The 16,924-nt window shown below is 41.8% G+C and overlaps 1 protein-coding gene across 2 annotated transcripts in view; it reads left to right on the top strand.

Annotated features, from left to right (window-relative positions):
- Window positions 1-6,878: 6,878 nt before the first annotated feature.
- Window positions 6,879-16,924, top strand: part of unc5cb (unc-5 netrin receptor Cb) — a 180,334-nt gene continuing 170,288 nt past the window's right edge. For both annotated transcript variants that reach the window (XM_080420439.1, XM_080420438.1), the window contains exon 1: window positions 6,879-7,478. In XM_080420439.1, the coding sequence (XP_080276565.1) occupies window positions 7,346-7,478 (133 nt within the window). In that variant the 5' untranslated portion in view covers window positions 6,879-7,345. The remainder of the gene's footprint in view (window positions 7,479-16,924) is intronic.

Below are 16,924 nucleotides of genomic sequence, written 5' to 3'. Positions count from 1 at the left end.
TTGCAAATTAAGTTCCGTTATACTCAGTAAACTGACAGCCTTTTTATTAATTCAAAACAATGCTTTTCAATTGAAATTCATTGAGTGAACTACTGACTGTTGCCTGAGAATACAAAAAGAGGAATCTCTCATGAACGATCAATTGCACTGAAGGCTGCTGTGGGAAAATGTATTATAGAAGTTGAAACCCCTTTCAACAACTTAGCAGGGCAGACATTTAAGATAGAGGACAGAATGACAGCAACAGTTCAGAATGGAAAACGTCTATTAAGTAAATCATTCTAAAAGATGTACAAATGTTTGGAAGCAAACCATAGCACAGGAGAGAGATGAGAACATTTAAATGTATAGTACGCAATAAGTCAAACATGTGTAATGCTTTTTGCATTGCTTTTCTACAGTTCTACAGTTCACAGTATAGTGTTTCCCAAACAATGGGTCGGAACCCATTTTTGGGTCACACAACCATTTTTATCGGTCGCGAGTAAATATCTACTTTATTACGTTTCCTTTATTTAAAAATATACTGTATTTCAAAACAAATGTAAAAAAAAGAAAATCTAACAATTTTCAAAAGAATTCATATACATTTAAAAAACGTTTAACAAAAGCACAGATCTATAAGCTCACAGTGTGCCACGGTGCGTTGTGAGCTTGTAGATCTGCTATTTCCACCATTTTTGAATTAGGGCTTAAAGGGTAAGACCACTTTGGTAGAGGTTTGGGTTGTGTAGTTACCTTGCCATGATGTAACTCCAAAGGTGGGCAAGAAATCAAAAATAATTGCTCCATTGATTAGAAATTGATAATTCAAAATATGCTCCTCATTGACTTACATTGTACGGTAAAACAGCTCTCAAAGTCACTCTTTTAGCACATAAACGAACGCAAACATAGCTGATTCAGACAATATAGAACATCACCAAACCCAGTACTGTTTTTTTTTAAATAAAAATGTCAACTTCCTGTTGATTCTACTATTTGAAGATCTGGATCCGGATCCGCGGATCCAGTCCAGGTTTTCTACTTATTAAAAATGGCAAAATCTACAGGAAGTTGACATTTTTATTTAAAAAAAAAACAGTACTGGGTTTGGTGATGTTCTATATTGTCTGAATTATTTTTGATTTCTTGCCCACTTTTGGAGTTACATCATGGCAAGGTAACTACACAACCCAAACCTCTACCAAAGTGGTCTTGCCCTTTAAGTGATTAATTCATAATGTATTTTTGTAAGTTTGATTCCCAGGTATACACCAAATTGTTATTTTTGGTCTCAAGCTAAAAATAATTGGGAACCACTGCGCTATAAGTTAACACAGGTATCAGGTAATAAGGTGTTAAAGAAGTTGTTTTGAAGACTTGCTTTGAATTTATACTTCATTGTAAACCTGCATGCCAATTTATGAAAATATTTTCATTGAGTGACAGTCATATGACAAAGCATGGCTTTATGATGACAGAAGTCTAATGGATCGTTCTGACATGAAGCTAGCTGTAATAGAAATGATACAACACTGAGTGCAGGGGGTCAAAATACATCTCGTTGTAATATAGGTCAGTCATAGAGTAGGTCAGTTGTTTTATCAATTTAACGTTATGCGTATTAATGATTGTGTAGATTACAATATATGTCTACTGTAAATCAAAGCCACCATTAAAAAAGATACAACTCAGCAGGGTCATTCTTAATGTCAATTTATAATTGCAATTATGAGCTATTTCAGATTTTTATTGTATCATAACATCTTATTGCAATAACTGTAAACGAAATGCCTGCAGGCATTGATTGCTGCCCAGAGTGTGCAGCTGTTGAGGTGATTGAAAATAGCCGATCTACAAGCTCACAACACGTCACATCGCTTGTAGATCTATGGAGGACACCGGCGCACAACTAGGCTTTTGGCTCTGAGTATTTCACAGGATGACTCACGGCCATGACAGACAGGCAAATCGATATTTTGACTTTGGCCATAGGTTTTTGTCTTGCAGGGGAGAGAGATGGTAATGGAAGAGGACTGTAAATAAGTGGAAGGTTCTTGACAAATGAATCCATTAACATTTGCCTGTGTCGCCTGGCGAGCAGATTTGCTGTTTTATGGGGCAGGAAAAAAGAGCTAGTAAATCTGAGGGCGCTGGGAGGGTGAGGAGCTGAGAGCAGGCTGGGGAACACATCTCCCATGATGCAGCACTTTATCTCCTTCCCAAATGGCATCTTTATCTGCCTAAATTAAGTTTTGATTCCTTGCCACATACGGTGCCACAAATCACTTTTAATACTAATATCAAGAGCAGCAGTAAAGTGTGCCCGAAGCGATGGAAAGCAGCTTTATTGTGTGGCACATACTGTACTGTCTTCTCCACCATTCACTCCGTCAGTGAGGCTCACACTTGTAAAAAATCACCCCCAAACTGCTGCTTTGTGTGCAAATCATATCACGTCATTTGTCATCATTCAAATTCCTCCCTATCCTGCAGGTCTGCACAGTAACAATATCTGTCATTCAGTGCATTGGAGGAACATCCCCAAAGGTGACTTAATCTGTGCCTGTGATTAATTTCCAAATTCAAATTTCCTCTCCACTGGCTGATGTTTATCATTCAAATAAAAAATAAATTGAATCATGTGGATCTCGGGATCCTGTGGGGCCACTTTTGTATGTGACATATCTATGACACACATTTGGGCAAGGTTTCAGTCTGATCAGACGCTTGACACATTTGGGCAAGGTTTCAGTCTGATCAAACGCACACACGCACGCACGCACTCACGCACACACACTCAGTCCTACTTATAGACGGCTTCTTCCACATGGCTCTGCCTCCTACAGAGCCACTAAAAATACATTACATCACCCTTAGCATCACTTGCTGTCTAGTGTTGTCTACAGAGATCAGCTGATTGAATGGAGGGGCTGAGGTCTGTGCTGAGGAGAGTTAATGGGATAACTGACACACATGATGCAAAAAACAACAACGGCATCATTAACATGATAAGACTGTGTATACTGTAGCATAGCATAAGACCAGAGGGTCTAAATCAGCAGACAATATCGCGGCGAACCACTTACGCTAATATCCCCCCACTAGAACATTTTTGATGAGACCATACCAATAAAGGTTGGTACAGTAAGTGCCTGAGCAGCATGGAGCTGCTGAGAATGTCTGTATATTGCAGGTTAACTATAGTATGTGCTGTCAGATGGGATGGGAATATGCTTTGTTTATCCCTTTCAGACCGAGAACGCATCTGTGTCATTTTAAGATTTATTTGGGCTATTAGAAAATAGCAGATATACAATGTCAGAGTGCCGCGCTATGACCTTGTAGATCTGCTATTTTGACCTGATAGATCTGCTATTTTACCCCCCCCCCCCCAGAAGTTGTAACAGAGTTAAAAAATGTTCACTTTAAAAATATATATATTCAAAGATGTGCACACATTTTCACGATCTTTCCAAAAACAGCAGATCTACAAGCTCATAGCGCGGCAGATCTGCTATTTTTTAATAGCCAAAGAAATCTTAAAATGACACAGATGCGCTCTCGGTCTTAAAAGGGTTATACCCCATCCTATGACGGTGTTGCACGCTGCCTATCTGCTATCTGAAAATAGCCTATCTGCTCGCTAGCTCATAATGTGTCTCATTGCGACGTGCTTTGAGCTTGTAGATCAGCTATTTTCGCGGGCCGACACCGCCGTACGACGAAGTCTGTAGTCAGGCATTAGAGTAGGACAGAGGGTAATTTACATCCCTGTGGTCAGCCTGATTGCCGCCACAACATAGTGCTCCCCGCTCCTTCCCAGTCTAATTAACAGCTACACCATTAATAACACAAAATGGGAATTCAACATTTTTGATTAAAATCAGGCACAAATATGAGCAGAAGGGAGAGCTCGATTGCTTTCCTTGCACAATAATGAATATTGTACTTTACATAATACAGTATAGTTAACACTTTATGCCTCCACTTTTCAGCGCTTATGCATGATTGGCTTGTGCAATATGTCTTAAGAGAAGCATGCAGCATAGAGACAAGTGTGCATAGTTTATTGATTATTCTGTGCTTGATACTTTAGTAGAAAGCAATACCTTCCTTAACTTAGACATATTTCCATTACTTATAATTAGTTATTAAATACACAACCACACTTAAGTGCGTGTGTGTGTGTGTGTGTGTGTGTGTGTGTGTGTGTGTGTGTGTGTGTGTGTGTGTGTGTGTGTGTGTGTGTGTGTGTGTGTGTGTGTGTGTAGGGGGGGTCATTCTGTATATATGTGTCATGGGTATTGAAGAGACACAAACCAAAGTCTATCTCTGCCATCCCACAAGAGTTTAAGCTAAAAAGGCAATTTCGTGCATCTCGTAACTCAAATTGAAATGCCAAGGAAATGACAGCTGCCCATCGAAATCATTGCACATTCACCTAAAATGGAGGGAAGGTGATGAGAATGCAATGCCTTTTAAATTATATTTATATTTTAAAGGAGCATGCCTGGATGCTGTCAGCTCATATTTCACATTAATCAAAGAAAGCCAGTCGTGTTGGCAAGACATCTGTCATGCATATATAATTTATCATGAGCAGTCTATTCAGGAAATAGGGGGAAAATCCTTTGCTTTAGATGCCTCTTGTATACAAATTCAAAATGTCTGTGTACCCTTAGATCTGTGAGGCCTTATTTCCCTGTGATCATGCTTGACACATGCCTGCTTCGCTAACATAATCTAATTAATATGTACATGTTTAATTAGGCTGGGGAAATTGTGCCTGATAGTGCATGGGGTAAATAAGAAATGACCTGTTTAAACCAATATTATAATACTACAAATTCCATAGTGCGTATTAGTTTACTTGTAGGTAAATTACTTTGGAGACCACAGTAAAAGCATTGGGTGAATACTAAACAGATGGTGTGGGTCAGATGTGGTTTCTTTTGTTGTTGCAAACATCAAGAGTCATCTACACATGATTTCTTATCGGTGTGGTCTTGTTGACCAATATCAGCAACACCTGCAGTGCCTTAAAAAGTTTTTAATATTTATTTATCCCTTTTGGGCAACAGACTAACATCACTTGACGCTTTAGGGCTAGGCATCATCGACTTTAATGGTCCTCATGTAGTATGGACCTAAGGCTTCCATCAATCATTGTGGTCGATAAAACCAGTGGTTCTCAAAGTGAGGTCCGGGGACCCCCAGGGGTCCTTGTGGGGGTTCCAGGGGAGTCCCCATGCTAAATTAGTTAGTATAGCATAAACGGTTTAACTACTTTAATCCCATTATAAAATAGCAGATCTACAAGCTCACAATGCACCACGATGCAACGTTTTGTGAGCTTGTAGATCAGCTTTTTTCAGGTGGGGGTTTTATCTTGAAAATGTGTGAATATTTTTGTATAAATTAGAATATTTTTAATAACACAAAATGTATCTTATAGGGGTTCCTGGCAACATATTTTCAGACGGGGGTCCGATCGTCCGTGGCCAAATAATTTACATAGCTCAATCTTTTTGGGGGTCCTGACCTTGACATGGAAATGTTTGCGAACCACTGTGATAAACAAAATCCATTCCATTCCATGCCGTACATTCGTGCCGGGTTTTGGATGAGGAGTCTTTGGATTGGTTGGAGCAGCATGGTAGCCCACAGAGATCGAGCCTTCTCCGTTTCAATCAGCGTTGCCATGTCCGCTTATTATAAGCGACTTTGGCCTTTTTTTCCTGTAAAGTTGCTTGTAAATATTGGTAGTTGCGGGTTGCGGTTTTTTGGGCATGTTCCTAAAGTGTAGTTGCTTATTTTGTGCGTGTTTCCTAATGTTGTTAAACCAGTGGTTCTCAAACATTTTCAAGTCAAGGACCGGCAAATTAATATATATTTTTCTGTGGAACACCAGCTGAGCATATTTTATGGTTGGGAGTCGGGACCCACCATACAAGATATGTGTTGTTAATAATATGTTTCAAAAATATTTTTTGAAAATAGCAGATCTACAAGCTCACAACGCATGTTGTGAGCTTGTAGATCGGCTATCTTCAAATGGCCAATGTAGGCCTATATGTATAGCACAGCTTCAGCCTGATGACCTAAAAGTCTAATATCTCCCCCGGAAATTTTATTTTCCACGCGGGAGACCCGGGTTCGAACCCCGGGCGTTGTTATGTTTAAAGGGCAAGACCACTTTGGTAGAGGTTTGGGTTGTGTATTTACCTTGCCATGATGTAACTCCAAAGGTGGACAAGAAATAAAAAATAATTGCTCCATTGATTAGAAATTGATAATTTTAAATTTGCTCCTCATTGACTTACATTGTACGGTAAAACAGCTCTCAAAGTCACTCTATAAGCACATAAACGAACACGAACAAAGCTGATTCAGACAATATAGAACATCACCAAACCCAGTACTGTTTTGTTTTTTTAATAAAAATGTTAATTTCCTGCTGATTTTACTATTTGAAGATCCGGATCCGGATCCGCGAATCCAGTCCAGGTTTTCTTCTTAATAAAAATAGCAGTACTGGGTTTGGTGATGTTCTATATTGCCTGAATCAACTTTGTTTGCGTTTGTTTATGTGCTAACAGAGTGACTTTGAGAGCTGCTTTACAGTACAATGTAAGTCAACGAGGAGCATATTTTGAATTATCAATTTCTAATCAATGGAGCAATTATTTTTTATTTCTTGTCCACCTTTGGAGTTACATCATGGCAAGGTAAATACACAACCCAAACCTCTACCAAAGTGGTCTTGCCCTTTAAAGGGCTTGTTTTCATAGACCCGGTTGCTTATTTCTCTCGCACGACCTGGCAACGCCGGTTTCAATTCCTCCAGTGGAGCCGAGCGGAGCTTCCAGACGCGGTGCATGCGGAGGGTTCACACATGAGTGAGACGCGCGACAAGACAGAGAGAGAGAGAGCCACTGAAACAGAGGAGTTTTGTGATTATCATAATTCAAATAAAGAATCCGAGGCATGAACTCGTCAACGAGACACCGGGTCCACACAGTCTAGACAAACCAACTAAACATTAAAAAAGGAGAAGGAAAGAAACGCGGGGCTTTGATTTCAATGTGATGATAACCCTTACAGTTGATGATGGAGACCAAAATGCGCACGCCTCTTAATACATGATAAACTGACACGTTTGATTTTGTTTTATCCTACTAAAAAAATACTGGATTTCTTCCACCCCCACCTTCTTCACAGAGGGGTTTTGCGCTTTAAATATTTCGTGCGCACCTATAAGGACCGATAGACGTCTATTTTTGAACGAATTGTTTTTTTTTGTTTGTGTTCTTTTAAAAGACTTTGGACTTGGGCGCACCGCGGAGTTTGACTCCTCATCATGGGCTTTAGTGTCCGAACTGCGAGAGAGAGAAGAAGAACGGCGACACTTGTTTCACATGAGATGCTGATGTCCTCCTGGCTCTTGCTCTTCCTCCTCCTCGTGGATATGGGAATCGGAACGGCTGAAGAAGGTAAATGTAACGGCTCTTTATCCGATGAAAGTTTCCCCCCCGCCCCGGTACCGTACGTACAGGGACAAATGTGTCCGTGGCGAGACTTGTCCTTGTCCGTGGCTAAGTCTAGCTTTTGTTTTTTACACACCATTATAATGTTCTTATTTTGATCATAAGACCCCAATTACTGAATTTCAAGTCTCCAGGTTGTCTTAAGAATATGAATGACACTATATGGCACATTAGGACTCAGGAGTCCACTAGGACAGTGGTTCTCATACGTTTTAATTTCAAGGACCCCCATAACTCTGAGAGTGTACTAGTAGTAACCTAAAATAAATGTTAATGTTACATTTGTACACTCTCAGAGTTACAGACCTGTAATGGTCATTTAGGGATAGCTCTATATGTGCTGGTCTACTCATTTTGTTTGTCCATCCATGGCAAAATAGAATTCTGCTCGGCATTAAAAGTTGTGTAGCACATATTCATAAAATAATTACAAATGTGTTGCTATATATATATATATATATATATATATATATATATATATATATATATATATATATATATATATATATATATATATACATATATATATATATATATATATACATACATTATTTATTTCATTTATTTATTTATTTAGGCGTAGTCAAATAAAAAGGACCACACCACACCACATCATCATCTCTGTCTATCCTGAGAAAAGCGCTGGGGCGCATAGCAGCATGCAGTATAGGGTGGTGGTAGCCTACAGTCTAATTTCATCTTGTTTAGCCATAGAACAGCACTATAGGGAATGTCATCATCATCACACAGGCCTATTTACGCCATATGCCTGAATTGTGTTTGAAATGTTCAGCAAACTAATGTGGAAAATGTTTTTTGAAACCGCACTATTGAGAAACGCAAAATTCGTTGATTCCAAAATGTGGTTGGCACTTGCAGCCTATTAGACTAATTAGAGTGAGAAATTATTAAAAATTCCACTTTGAAAATGGCCTTCCAATATCTCAATGACACTGTTACTGTTTTGCGTGGTTTGCTTATACTTGAACTTGCTTATAGTTTGGGGACACCAGCACAGAAAGCACACCACACATTATAACTTGTCTTGTTCTCAAATGTTGGCAGTAGGTCTGTGTAGTTTCCCTCCTTCTCAGTAGTGCAGGTAGGCCTATTTGCAGCTTGCAGGCTATATGACTGATATTGGATAAATTGAGATTGATATTGGATTTCTAGGGACCAGTATTGATGTAAGATCGTAATCCTTATCAGGCAGCATATTACCTGCTCTATCCAGTCGTGTCCTTCACAGAAGAGTTGTCCATTGAACAATGTTTTCTGGGAGACATAACCTAGCTGTCAGTTACGAAATGCATTCAGACAACGCTGGAACACCTGAAGCCATTTACTAAATCCACTCTCTTCTGAGTTGAATTGCCTGTCAAACAAAGAGTTTAGAAAAACCTCATGCACGGCTACAGATGTGTGTGTGTGTGTGTGTGTGTGTGTGTGTGTGTGTGTGTGTGTGTGTGTGCGTGTGCGTGTGCGCAAGGGCACTTGTGTGTGCATATGTATGTGTGTCCTGTGTTTATGCCCCAGGAAGTAAGGTAGGTGGTTTCTTTACTCTTCCGTGGGAGTTAAATTTAGATAAATCCTAACCTAAACAATCCATGTCCAAAAATATGTCAGTGGAGGTGTTGAGGTAACATGGAATCATTTTCTCTCACAGAAATGTAAGAGAAATGTTGTTGTTTTTTGATAAAGAGATACTAAGCAGAAAGGAATAATATTTTGTGATCCTAACCGACGGCTAGAAGTCACGGCTTTGCCCTTCATGCTCTGGCATCAGGGCACTTTAAGCCTGAAATCGTAGACCTAGTACCATTAGTTAAGATGATCCATGCAGGGAAAGGGGTCTCTGTCAGCAACCCAATCCAGTCTGCCCTAGCCCTTCATCACACTCCTACATAGTTAATGAGCAACGAGTACAGGAGAAAGCGGAAGACAAAAAAACAGCACAGCTCTGGTTTCTGAAGGGCAGGGGGAGATGACATAATACCATTCCAGAACCCCAGAGAGGCCTCTGTCATTGACTGGATGGGAACATCAACAAGGTCCTTTCTTGTCCATTAAGAAGTCGATACACCGAGAGAACATTGTTTGAGACTAATTAATGGGCCGGCCATTTTTGGGTACTGATGAGCACTGCACATTTCCTAATCGCTGGAGAGTCACTTCTTCAGTGTAAAACTACTGGTGATTATAGTGGCTCACTTACCCGGTGGCGCCTCAAGAGTGTGGGTGTGTGAGGACACATTTGATCTCACTCACAGTATTGTTTCTGAGTGAAACCTAGAATTTCTGCTAACAAGGTGGTATGTGAAATTATATTTGTTAAAAGCTGATCCTTAAATGTATAGTGCAGTTCACCTCTGTGCATTTTTAGACTGTTACTGGTTAGCCCCTGTTTGAAAGCCTCTATGCTTGACACAGTAATCCACCTAGCCTGATCCTAGTGGAGAGACAGGGACGCACGCACGCACGCACACACACACGCACGCACGCACGCACGCACGCACGCACGCACGCACACACAGAGAGCATGCACGCACGCACGCACGCACGCACGCACGCACGCACGCACGCACGCACGCACGCACGCACGCACGCACGCACGCACGCACGCACGCACGCACGCACGCACGCACGCACGCACGCACGCAAGCAATCACAGAGAGAGGAGGGGGGTTTCTCTCTGTAAAATGAAGAATCTAGGTTTGCGGTTGAAAGGATTTCAACTTGCTGTAGTCCCAGTGTGCCAGCAATGAACAGAGGTGAAAGAGAATAGCTTAAAACTAAAATATACAGTATATACGGTATACTAAGAGAGAGAGCTTTATTATAGGACAGTAGTGGGACAGGAAACTGTGAATGAGGGGGCTGCAACGTGGGTCTTCCCTGAACCAGGGATGTTGTGATTATGCGGTTGATGCACTCCCCAGTCAGCTACCGGCACGCCCCAGAAAAGTGCTCTTTAACCTGCCAAACTTTTAACAAAGGAGAGGTTTAGGCTGCAAACCACCAAGCACATACCTCAGACTGCTGTGACAGTAACATGAGCAGTAACTCATGACATAGGAACAGATGTCCATCTTGTATTCCAGCACAGTGGCAGAAATGTCAAGCATACGCAGTGTTGATTTGAATGTTCATACATTATATTTTATAATAGAAATTGGCAATGAGTTCTGTAATGGATCTGAATCTCAGGCCATTAACTAAGCCACCATTATGTGAATGAAAGTAATTTGTGATTTAAATGTATGGGTAAGGCTATGATCTCTGTCAACGTTCACTTAGTATAATGTTGTAGACAGTAGGGAGGAGACTGCAGCTTAAATTATTGTTTACCCTCCACACAACTGACATCAATTCTGCAAAGAAGCGGATAGAAAAGGGATGAACTTCAGTGTTAGGAAGATGATCCTAATGTGTTATTTGACCAAAGGAAGTACACGTTAAAGTATTTACTTACATCTAACAGGCTACACTATACCTCACCATGGTCAACCGGTAAATGCTATTTACTGGTTAGTTAATACATTATGCAAGGACAGTTCTGCACACAGCACTGGTCTCCCAGGAATTAGTTCTCTCTTTCCACAATGTAACTGCTATTTTTCATTCTCTCTCTCCCTCCTTTCTGTTTCTCTCCCTCCTTCTCTCTCTCTTTCTCTCCCCCTCTCCTCCCACCCTCTCTCTTTCTGTCTGTCTTTCTCTGGGTCCTCTCAGCGTTGTTTGTGGAGACGGAAACGAGTGGCTTTTCAACAAATGTTATTACTCAAACTAGCATACAGTACAAATGTGTTGCTGTAGGAGTCTCCTCTAACCAACACACATACATACAATACACACTCAGAGGCACACACAAGTGCCAGGGTGTACAGACTTTCAGATCAATGTGTAAGTGTGTTTTAAGAAATGTAGGTAAGTGAGAATGTTATTGCTATCATTATTACTCTAACGGTTTTCCCCATAGCCTGACAACTGGCTCCTTGGGGGGCTGCTAAAGTTACAGCCACTGCGGTCAATCCACAAACAGTGCTGGTACGCACAATGAGCACATTGTGTCTGAGGAGGAATGCTCGTGAATTACCTCGTACGAAATGCCTTTGCCTTTGGCCATGGGGTGACAACATGACACATTTACATTAAAGGCCACATTTAATTGAAGGAAATCTTAGATTTTGTTACATAGAGACTGTTTCACAAGTCTGCTGTTGCTAGGAGACCTATGAACCATGAAAACCTTTGACAACATCCTGTTTACACCACTAAGAAAAAAAGAAAAATGAACACCACCAGCAAAAAACAACCCCCCCCCCCCCCCCATAATAATATAATAATAATAATAATAATGATAATAATAATAATACAAATATTGTGGATATCTTTTGCAGGCTAGCTAGTTATCTAACTTACAGCCCATTATTCATTTGTAACTCTGACTGTAGAATTGTAACCAAATGGACCCGTAATTTGTACACAGAGTTCAATTGACACTGAGGATTTTACTGTGGTGTCAAGGGCAAAGTGAACATTATATCTGTCATAAGTCACAGTATGGCTAGAGTGGTGACAGAGGTGTGTGTTTGCAAACCCAACCCCAGGCAGGAGTGTGCTAGTGTGTGATAATTACTGTGAAAAGTGGCTGCTGAGTTTGCCTCCCCACTCCAGTTGACGTCACACTCTATTTTTATGAGAGCGGAAAAAGGTATGTGGGACTATTTATTGGTCTAAGAGAAATTCGGTACTCATCCGGTATAGATCTCGATATCTCCTGCTGTGCGGATTAGAACAAATATTGCGTATTGTTGCTGGGGTGGGTGGCAATAATGACTTCAGCTTCCTGTGTGTGTGTGTGTGTGTGTGTGTGTGTGTGTGTGTGTGTGTGTGTGTGTGTGTGTGTGTGTGTGTGTGTGTGTGTGTGTGTGTGTGTGTGTGTGTGTGTGTCTGTGTGTGTGTGTCTGTGTGTCTGTGTGCGCGCCACCACCTACTTCCCTGGGAGGCAGAAGAAAGGAGAGGCATAGATAGGTGAAACGTATGAGCATGAGCTGGAGAACGGGGTGATTGTAAGGACAGAGGGGAAAAAAAACAACAGCACAGAAGAGAGAGAGAGAGACAGACAGACAGGAGAGATATATCGGCCATTATTTGACTCTTTTTGGGCGGTGTAGCCGCCCCTATAAGTGGGGTTGGGACACCTCATTAATACACCCTTCGCTGTACTGTGATTGGCTCATAATTAGTACACCCCTAGCATTAGTACACCCCTAGCTGTACTGTGATTGGCTGACTCTATTGGCTGACTCTATTCAGCACTGTGATTGGCTAGCGAGACACATGATGACATTAATAACCTATAAATAGGACTATGCACTTAAAAAAACCCACTTTTTTTTAAAGTGAGCTTCCATCACTGTGATGACCACTGTGATGACCACACCGCCCACTTCACACTGGGTGTGATTTTTTTTTTTACGACATTAGTATCAGCAACTATGCAGCCGATGTGTTCCGATTTTTAATCACTTTCAACCTGGAATCCACATTTTGGTCATCATAGGTTCACATTTTCAAAAGATTTTCTATTTCTATTTCAATTAGAATTTCCGATTAAAATTGATTTAGCACTTTTTTGACAAAATATTGGTCAAAACATTGGTAATCTGCGGACTAGCACTCTCCAAAACTGGGATCGGCATCGCACCCCAAAAATCTGGCATCGGTCGGGGCTCTAGAGGAAACGGGGGGGGTGAAGTCAAGAGAGAGATGAGTGAGAGAAAGATATAAAGAGAGGACAGGGACAGACAAGAGAGGAGAGGGAGAGTGTGTCATTAATCACCCCGTGTGACACTCTCGACTACAGGGGGAGCTTCACAGTGCAACATTCACTTCTATTAGCAGTCCATTAGCAGAGCCCGGCACAAGTAGCAGCACTTGACAAGCAGGCCTGTGCCAGAAAGACTGACCCCTCTGTGTCTCTGCAGAATGGATATTCCTCTTCAGTACCACCCAGGGAGACAAATATGCTCATTCCCTTGTGAATAGTTGTGGTGTGTGTGTGTGTGTGTGTGTGTGTGTGTGTGTGTGTGTGTGTGTGTGTGTGTGTGCGTGTGCGTGCATGCATGCGTGCGTAGGTGTACAGTATTTAATTTGCTAAGAGTTCTGTTAGGGTGTAATAGTCAGGAGGAGAGGCAAATTGCGCCATTAGAGGACAGTATTTTACATAGAATACAAAGGCACACTGTAGCAAATTTTCCTTCTTTTTAAATTATAGGCAGCCTCTGAAAATTACTGTTCCACACAGCCCTTGAAAATGATTACATAATAATGTTCTCTGCTCACGAATCCACACCACCGGATGGGAAAGGAAATAATGATGGTTAAAGAGATGATGGTGTCATGGCGATGACCCGAGGTCCTACGGTACCTGCCATTTCTCCGCAGTGACTGAGAATGGCTCTTCAAAAGTTGAGATGGCTGCCTAGCACATTAGTTATAATTTAAAGGGTAGGCGGACCCTTACCAGCCAAGAGCCCTGTGATTACAGGACCCGGGCCAACGGGGAAAAGGGGGGCGTGGACCACTGTCCCTGCTCTTGATCTACGGTTCAATTATGATCGGAGATCAGAGCAAAGAGTCAGAGTCAAAAGGTAGCAAGACACTGCCAAAGGCAGACTATAGAGAGGCAGAGAGGGAGAAGTGATTATGTTGAGTTTTAAGTGGCCCTTCTCATGCCATTATAAGCAGTTGGGCTGACAGTAGATCATGAATGAGTGTAAGTACACACTCTACCGCTGCCCTTTAATTTTGTGTCCTCCTGGCACCATGGCCCCCCCCGTGGCACTGAACCACTAATGTCCTCCGACATTTCTGTGGCCATAACCACTTTCAGTAAGCCCTATATACTTCATTGTACAACATATAGCTAAAATAGCCAATCTACAAGCTCACAGGGCATAGTGGGGAAAAAAAATGTTTTATTAATAATAGTTACATTTTGAAACCTTTTCCAAAATTGCCCATAATTGCCCAAACAAGTAGGGAAGCCAGGGTTAACGGAGGATCAGCCAAACGATATGCCCATACAGGCAGCTAAGTAACACAGGCGTCTCTCGTTTCACTGCATTGTTTCAACAAACGTATGGAAATACACTGAACCTCGATTGTGCTCTCGCCTGTGTTTTTGAGAAATGCGTGTGAATGCTTTAGAACCCACACTGACGTTTAAGTGATTCAAGCACTGACATACTGACAACTCCACTGACTGACTCCTATCTCCTTGTCCTGATACCTCGTGGGTTATATCAGACTCTTCGCTGGACTAGTGTAGCATCTGCGGACACAGTAAAGCCCCAGTTTCTATACACTATTCCGCCTTGCCTAGCAAAGAGGATTAGGATACCAAACAGACAGGATCTGAGATGCTACTGGAATACAGGCACTCTGGATGCCTGTATGCAGACACTATACAAAGCCTAAAGTGCTGATGAGCTTTAAAAGCCATAGTCAGTGGGAAAAGCTGTTATTTCCCTCGTGTCCTTTAACGGTGTTCCCTGCAGCCTTGAAGTGCTCCCCAGCCAGACAGGGAGCAGGCTAGGTAGTAGACTACTATACCACACAGCAGCACAGACACCACTGGCACAGAAAGATAAGAGCAACTCCCACAGCAACACTATGCATCGCTCTGCACATTAATGGACTATATTCACAAAGTGGCCATTTTGCATCTATCTTCAACGGTAGGGTTTCCCTCCCCCCCTAGTATGACAGCTACAGGAGAGTGTCACAGACAGATGCTAACCTCAGCTTACTAAAGGGTGGTGGTGGTGACGGTTCATTTGAAGATTATCTCTGTAAATAGCTTATCGATTGTCAGATTATTTTGATTTGCTTACAAAGCTGTTGTAATTCATGTTTATCTTACATAAATGACTACAGTATTCCATTATGTTTGTAGTTTTTTCAGTAGCATCCTTCATAAGCCCAACTGAGTGATGGGATATCAAATCTACCAGTCGGTAGTCAGTCTAATAGACATGTTCAGTGTCTATGATAAAGGCCCGGCTTACCGCAGAAGCAGTAATGGGGGAGATGCTATCAATGTTGACATATACACACACCTGAGTCACACAGAGAGCACGGAGGTGGCATTACAGTCACCTGTATTCTTCCACAGCTGCTATCTCTGCCTCTCTGCCGACGCTGATTGACAAAGCTAAACCCTTAATCCTGGCTTTGCCCTGTCTTGTGCTCAGAGCTAAAGCTAAACTCCCAGACACTGGTAGTGGAATGGGACTCAATCAGATACATAAAACCCATCCATAGAATAGAAGTAGTGTTCATCAGCGCTAAGTCATTTGCCAAGGTGACAGGTATTTTGCTGCGCATGGAGAGATGGATCACATCCATGGTCACATTTTATATACTATACCTGCAGACCAAAAACATTGCCTCATTTCCTTGCTGTTGTTGAATACCTCATTCCTCCGCATTGTGGAGTGGGGGGGACATTTTCCAGACGTTGCTGTAGTGTCTGGCGTTGGAAGGGTTGTGGTCTATGTATGTCAGCAGAACGGAGGGAGAGGGTGAGGAGGGAGGGAGACGTGGGACCAATGGCCCCGGGTGAAACATGATATCGGGAGAACCACGCTCCCCATTTCCTGTCTCCACTTTATCAGCATCTTGCTCTCTGTTATTCCTCTGCTCTTAAAGTGTCTGATGAAAGCCTGGCCACAGATAAATGTTTGTACCTCCTTGTTTTTTTATGGGGCTCAAATGAGGAACCTATTCCGCCCTCTCCTCCCCTCCCTCCTCTCTCCGCTCCATTCCTTAGCCTGCTTTGAGATGCCGCAAGAGAAGTTATAGCCCCTGGTTTACATTAGCGTTCCATGTAGACGGACTGGGTGATGCTTAATGGGACAATGTAGCCTCTTGTTCCAAGTCAAATGGCTGTTCCGAAGAAGCGTTTTTCCAACCAGGTTGTTCAGAGCCCCAAAACAGGTCACAAGCTGTCCTGACAGGTGGACAAAGAATGACAAAATTCTGGCCCACCGATGCAAAACCAGTTGAGAAGCACTCTTGTAGGACATCAGGGATGAGACGTGGGAAATGACCATTTTTTTCTACTTATACTGTGCTATCCAGGGTTCGATTTGCTGGGGGGGGGGGAAGATGAGATCACCACCTGTAATCATTTTTATTGCAGGTGGGGAAATGTAGACTGTCTGATATGTTTGATATTTATGTTTGATAATATCACAATTTAACAATAAAAATAAAAAAAACATCAACCCTGGCATCCCTATTTTAGGCAAATTTTCTTAATCTTTCAGAAAAATAGGTTTTTATTTTTTCTAATTAAAAGATTGTGAAAATAGCAGCTCTACAAG

Source organism: Gymnoscopelus braueri (assembly GCF_963280865.1).
Source record: "Gymnoscopelus braueri genome assembly, chromosome: 22".
Lineage (NCBI taxonomy): Eukaryota > Metazoa > Chordata > Actinopteri > Myctophiformes > Myctophidae > Gymnoscopelus > Gymnoscopelus braueri.
The sequence above is the reverse complement of the archived record's forward strand: the minus strand, read 5'-3'. Positions and strand labels throughout refer to the sequence as shown.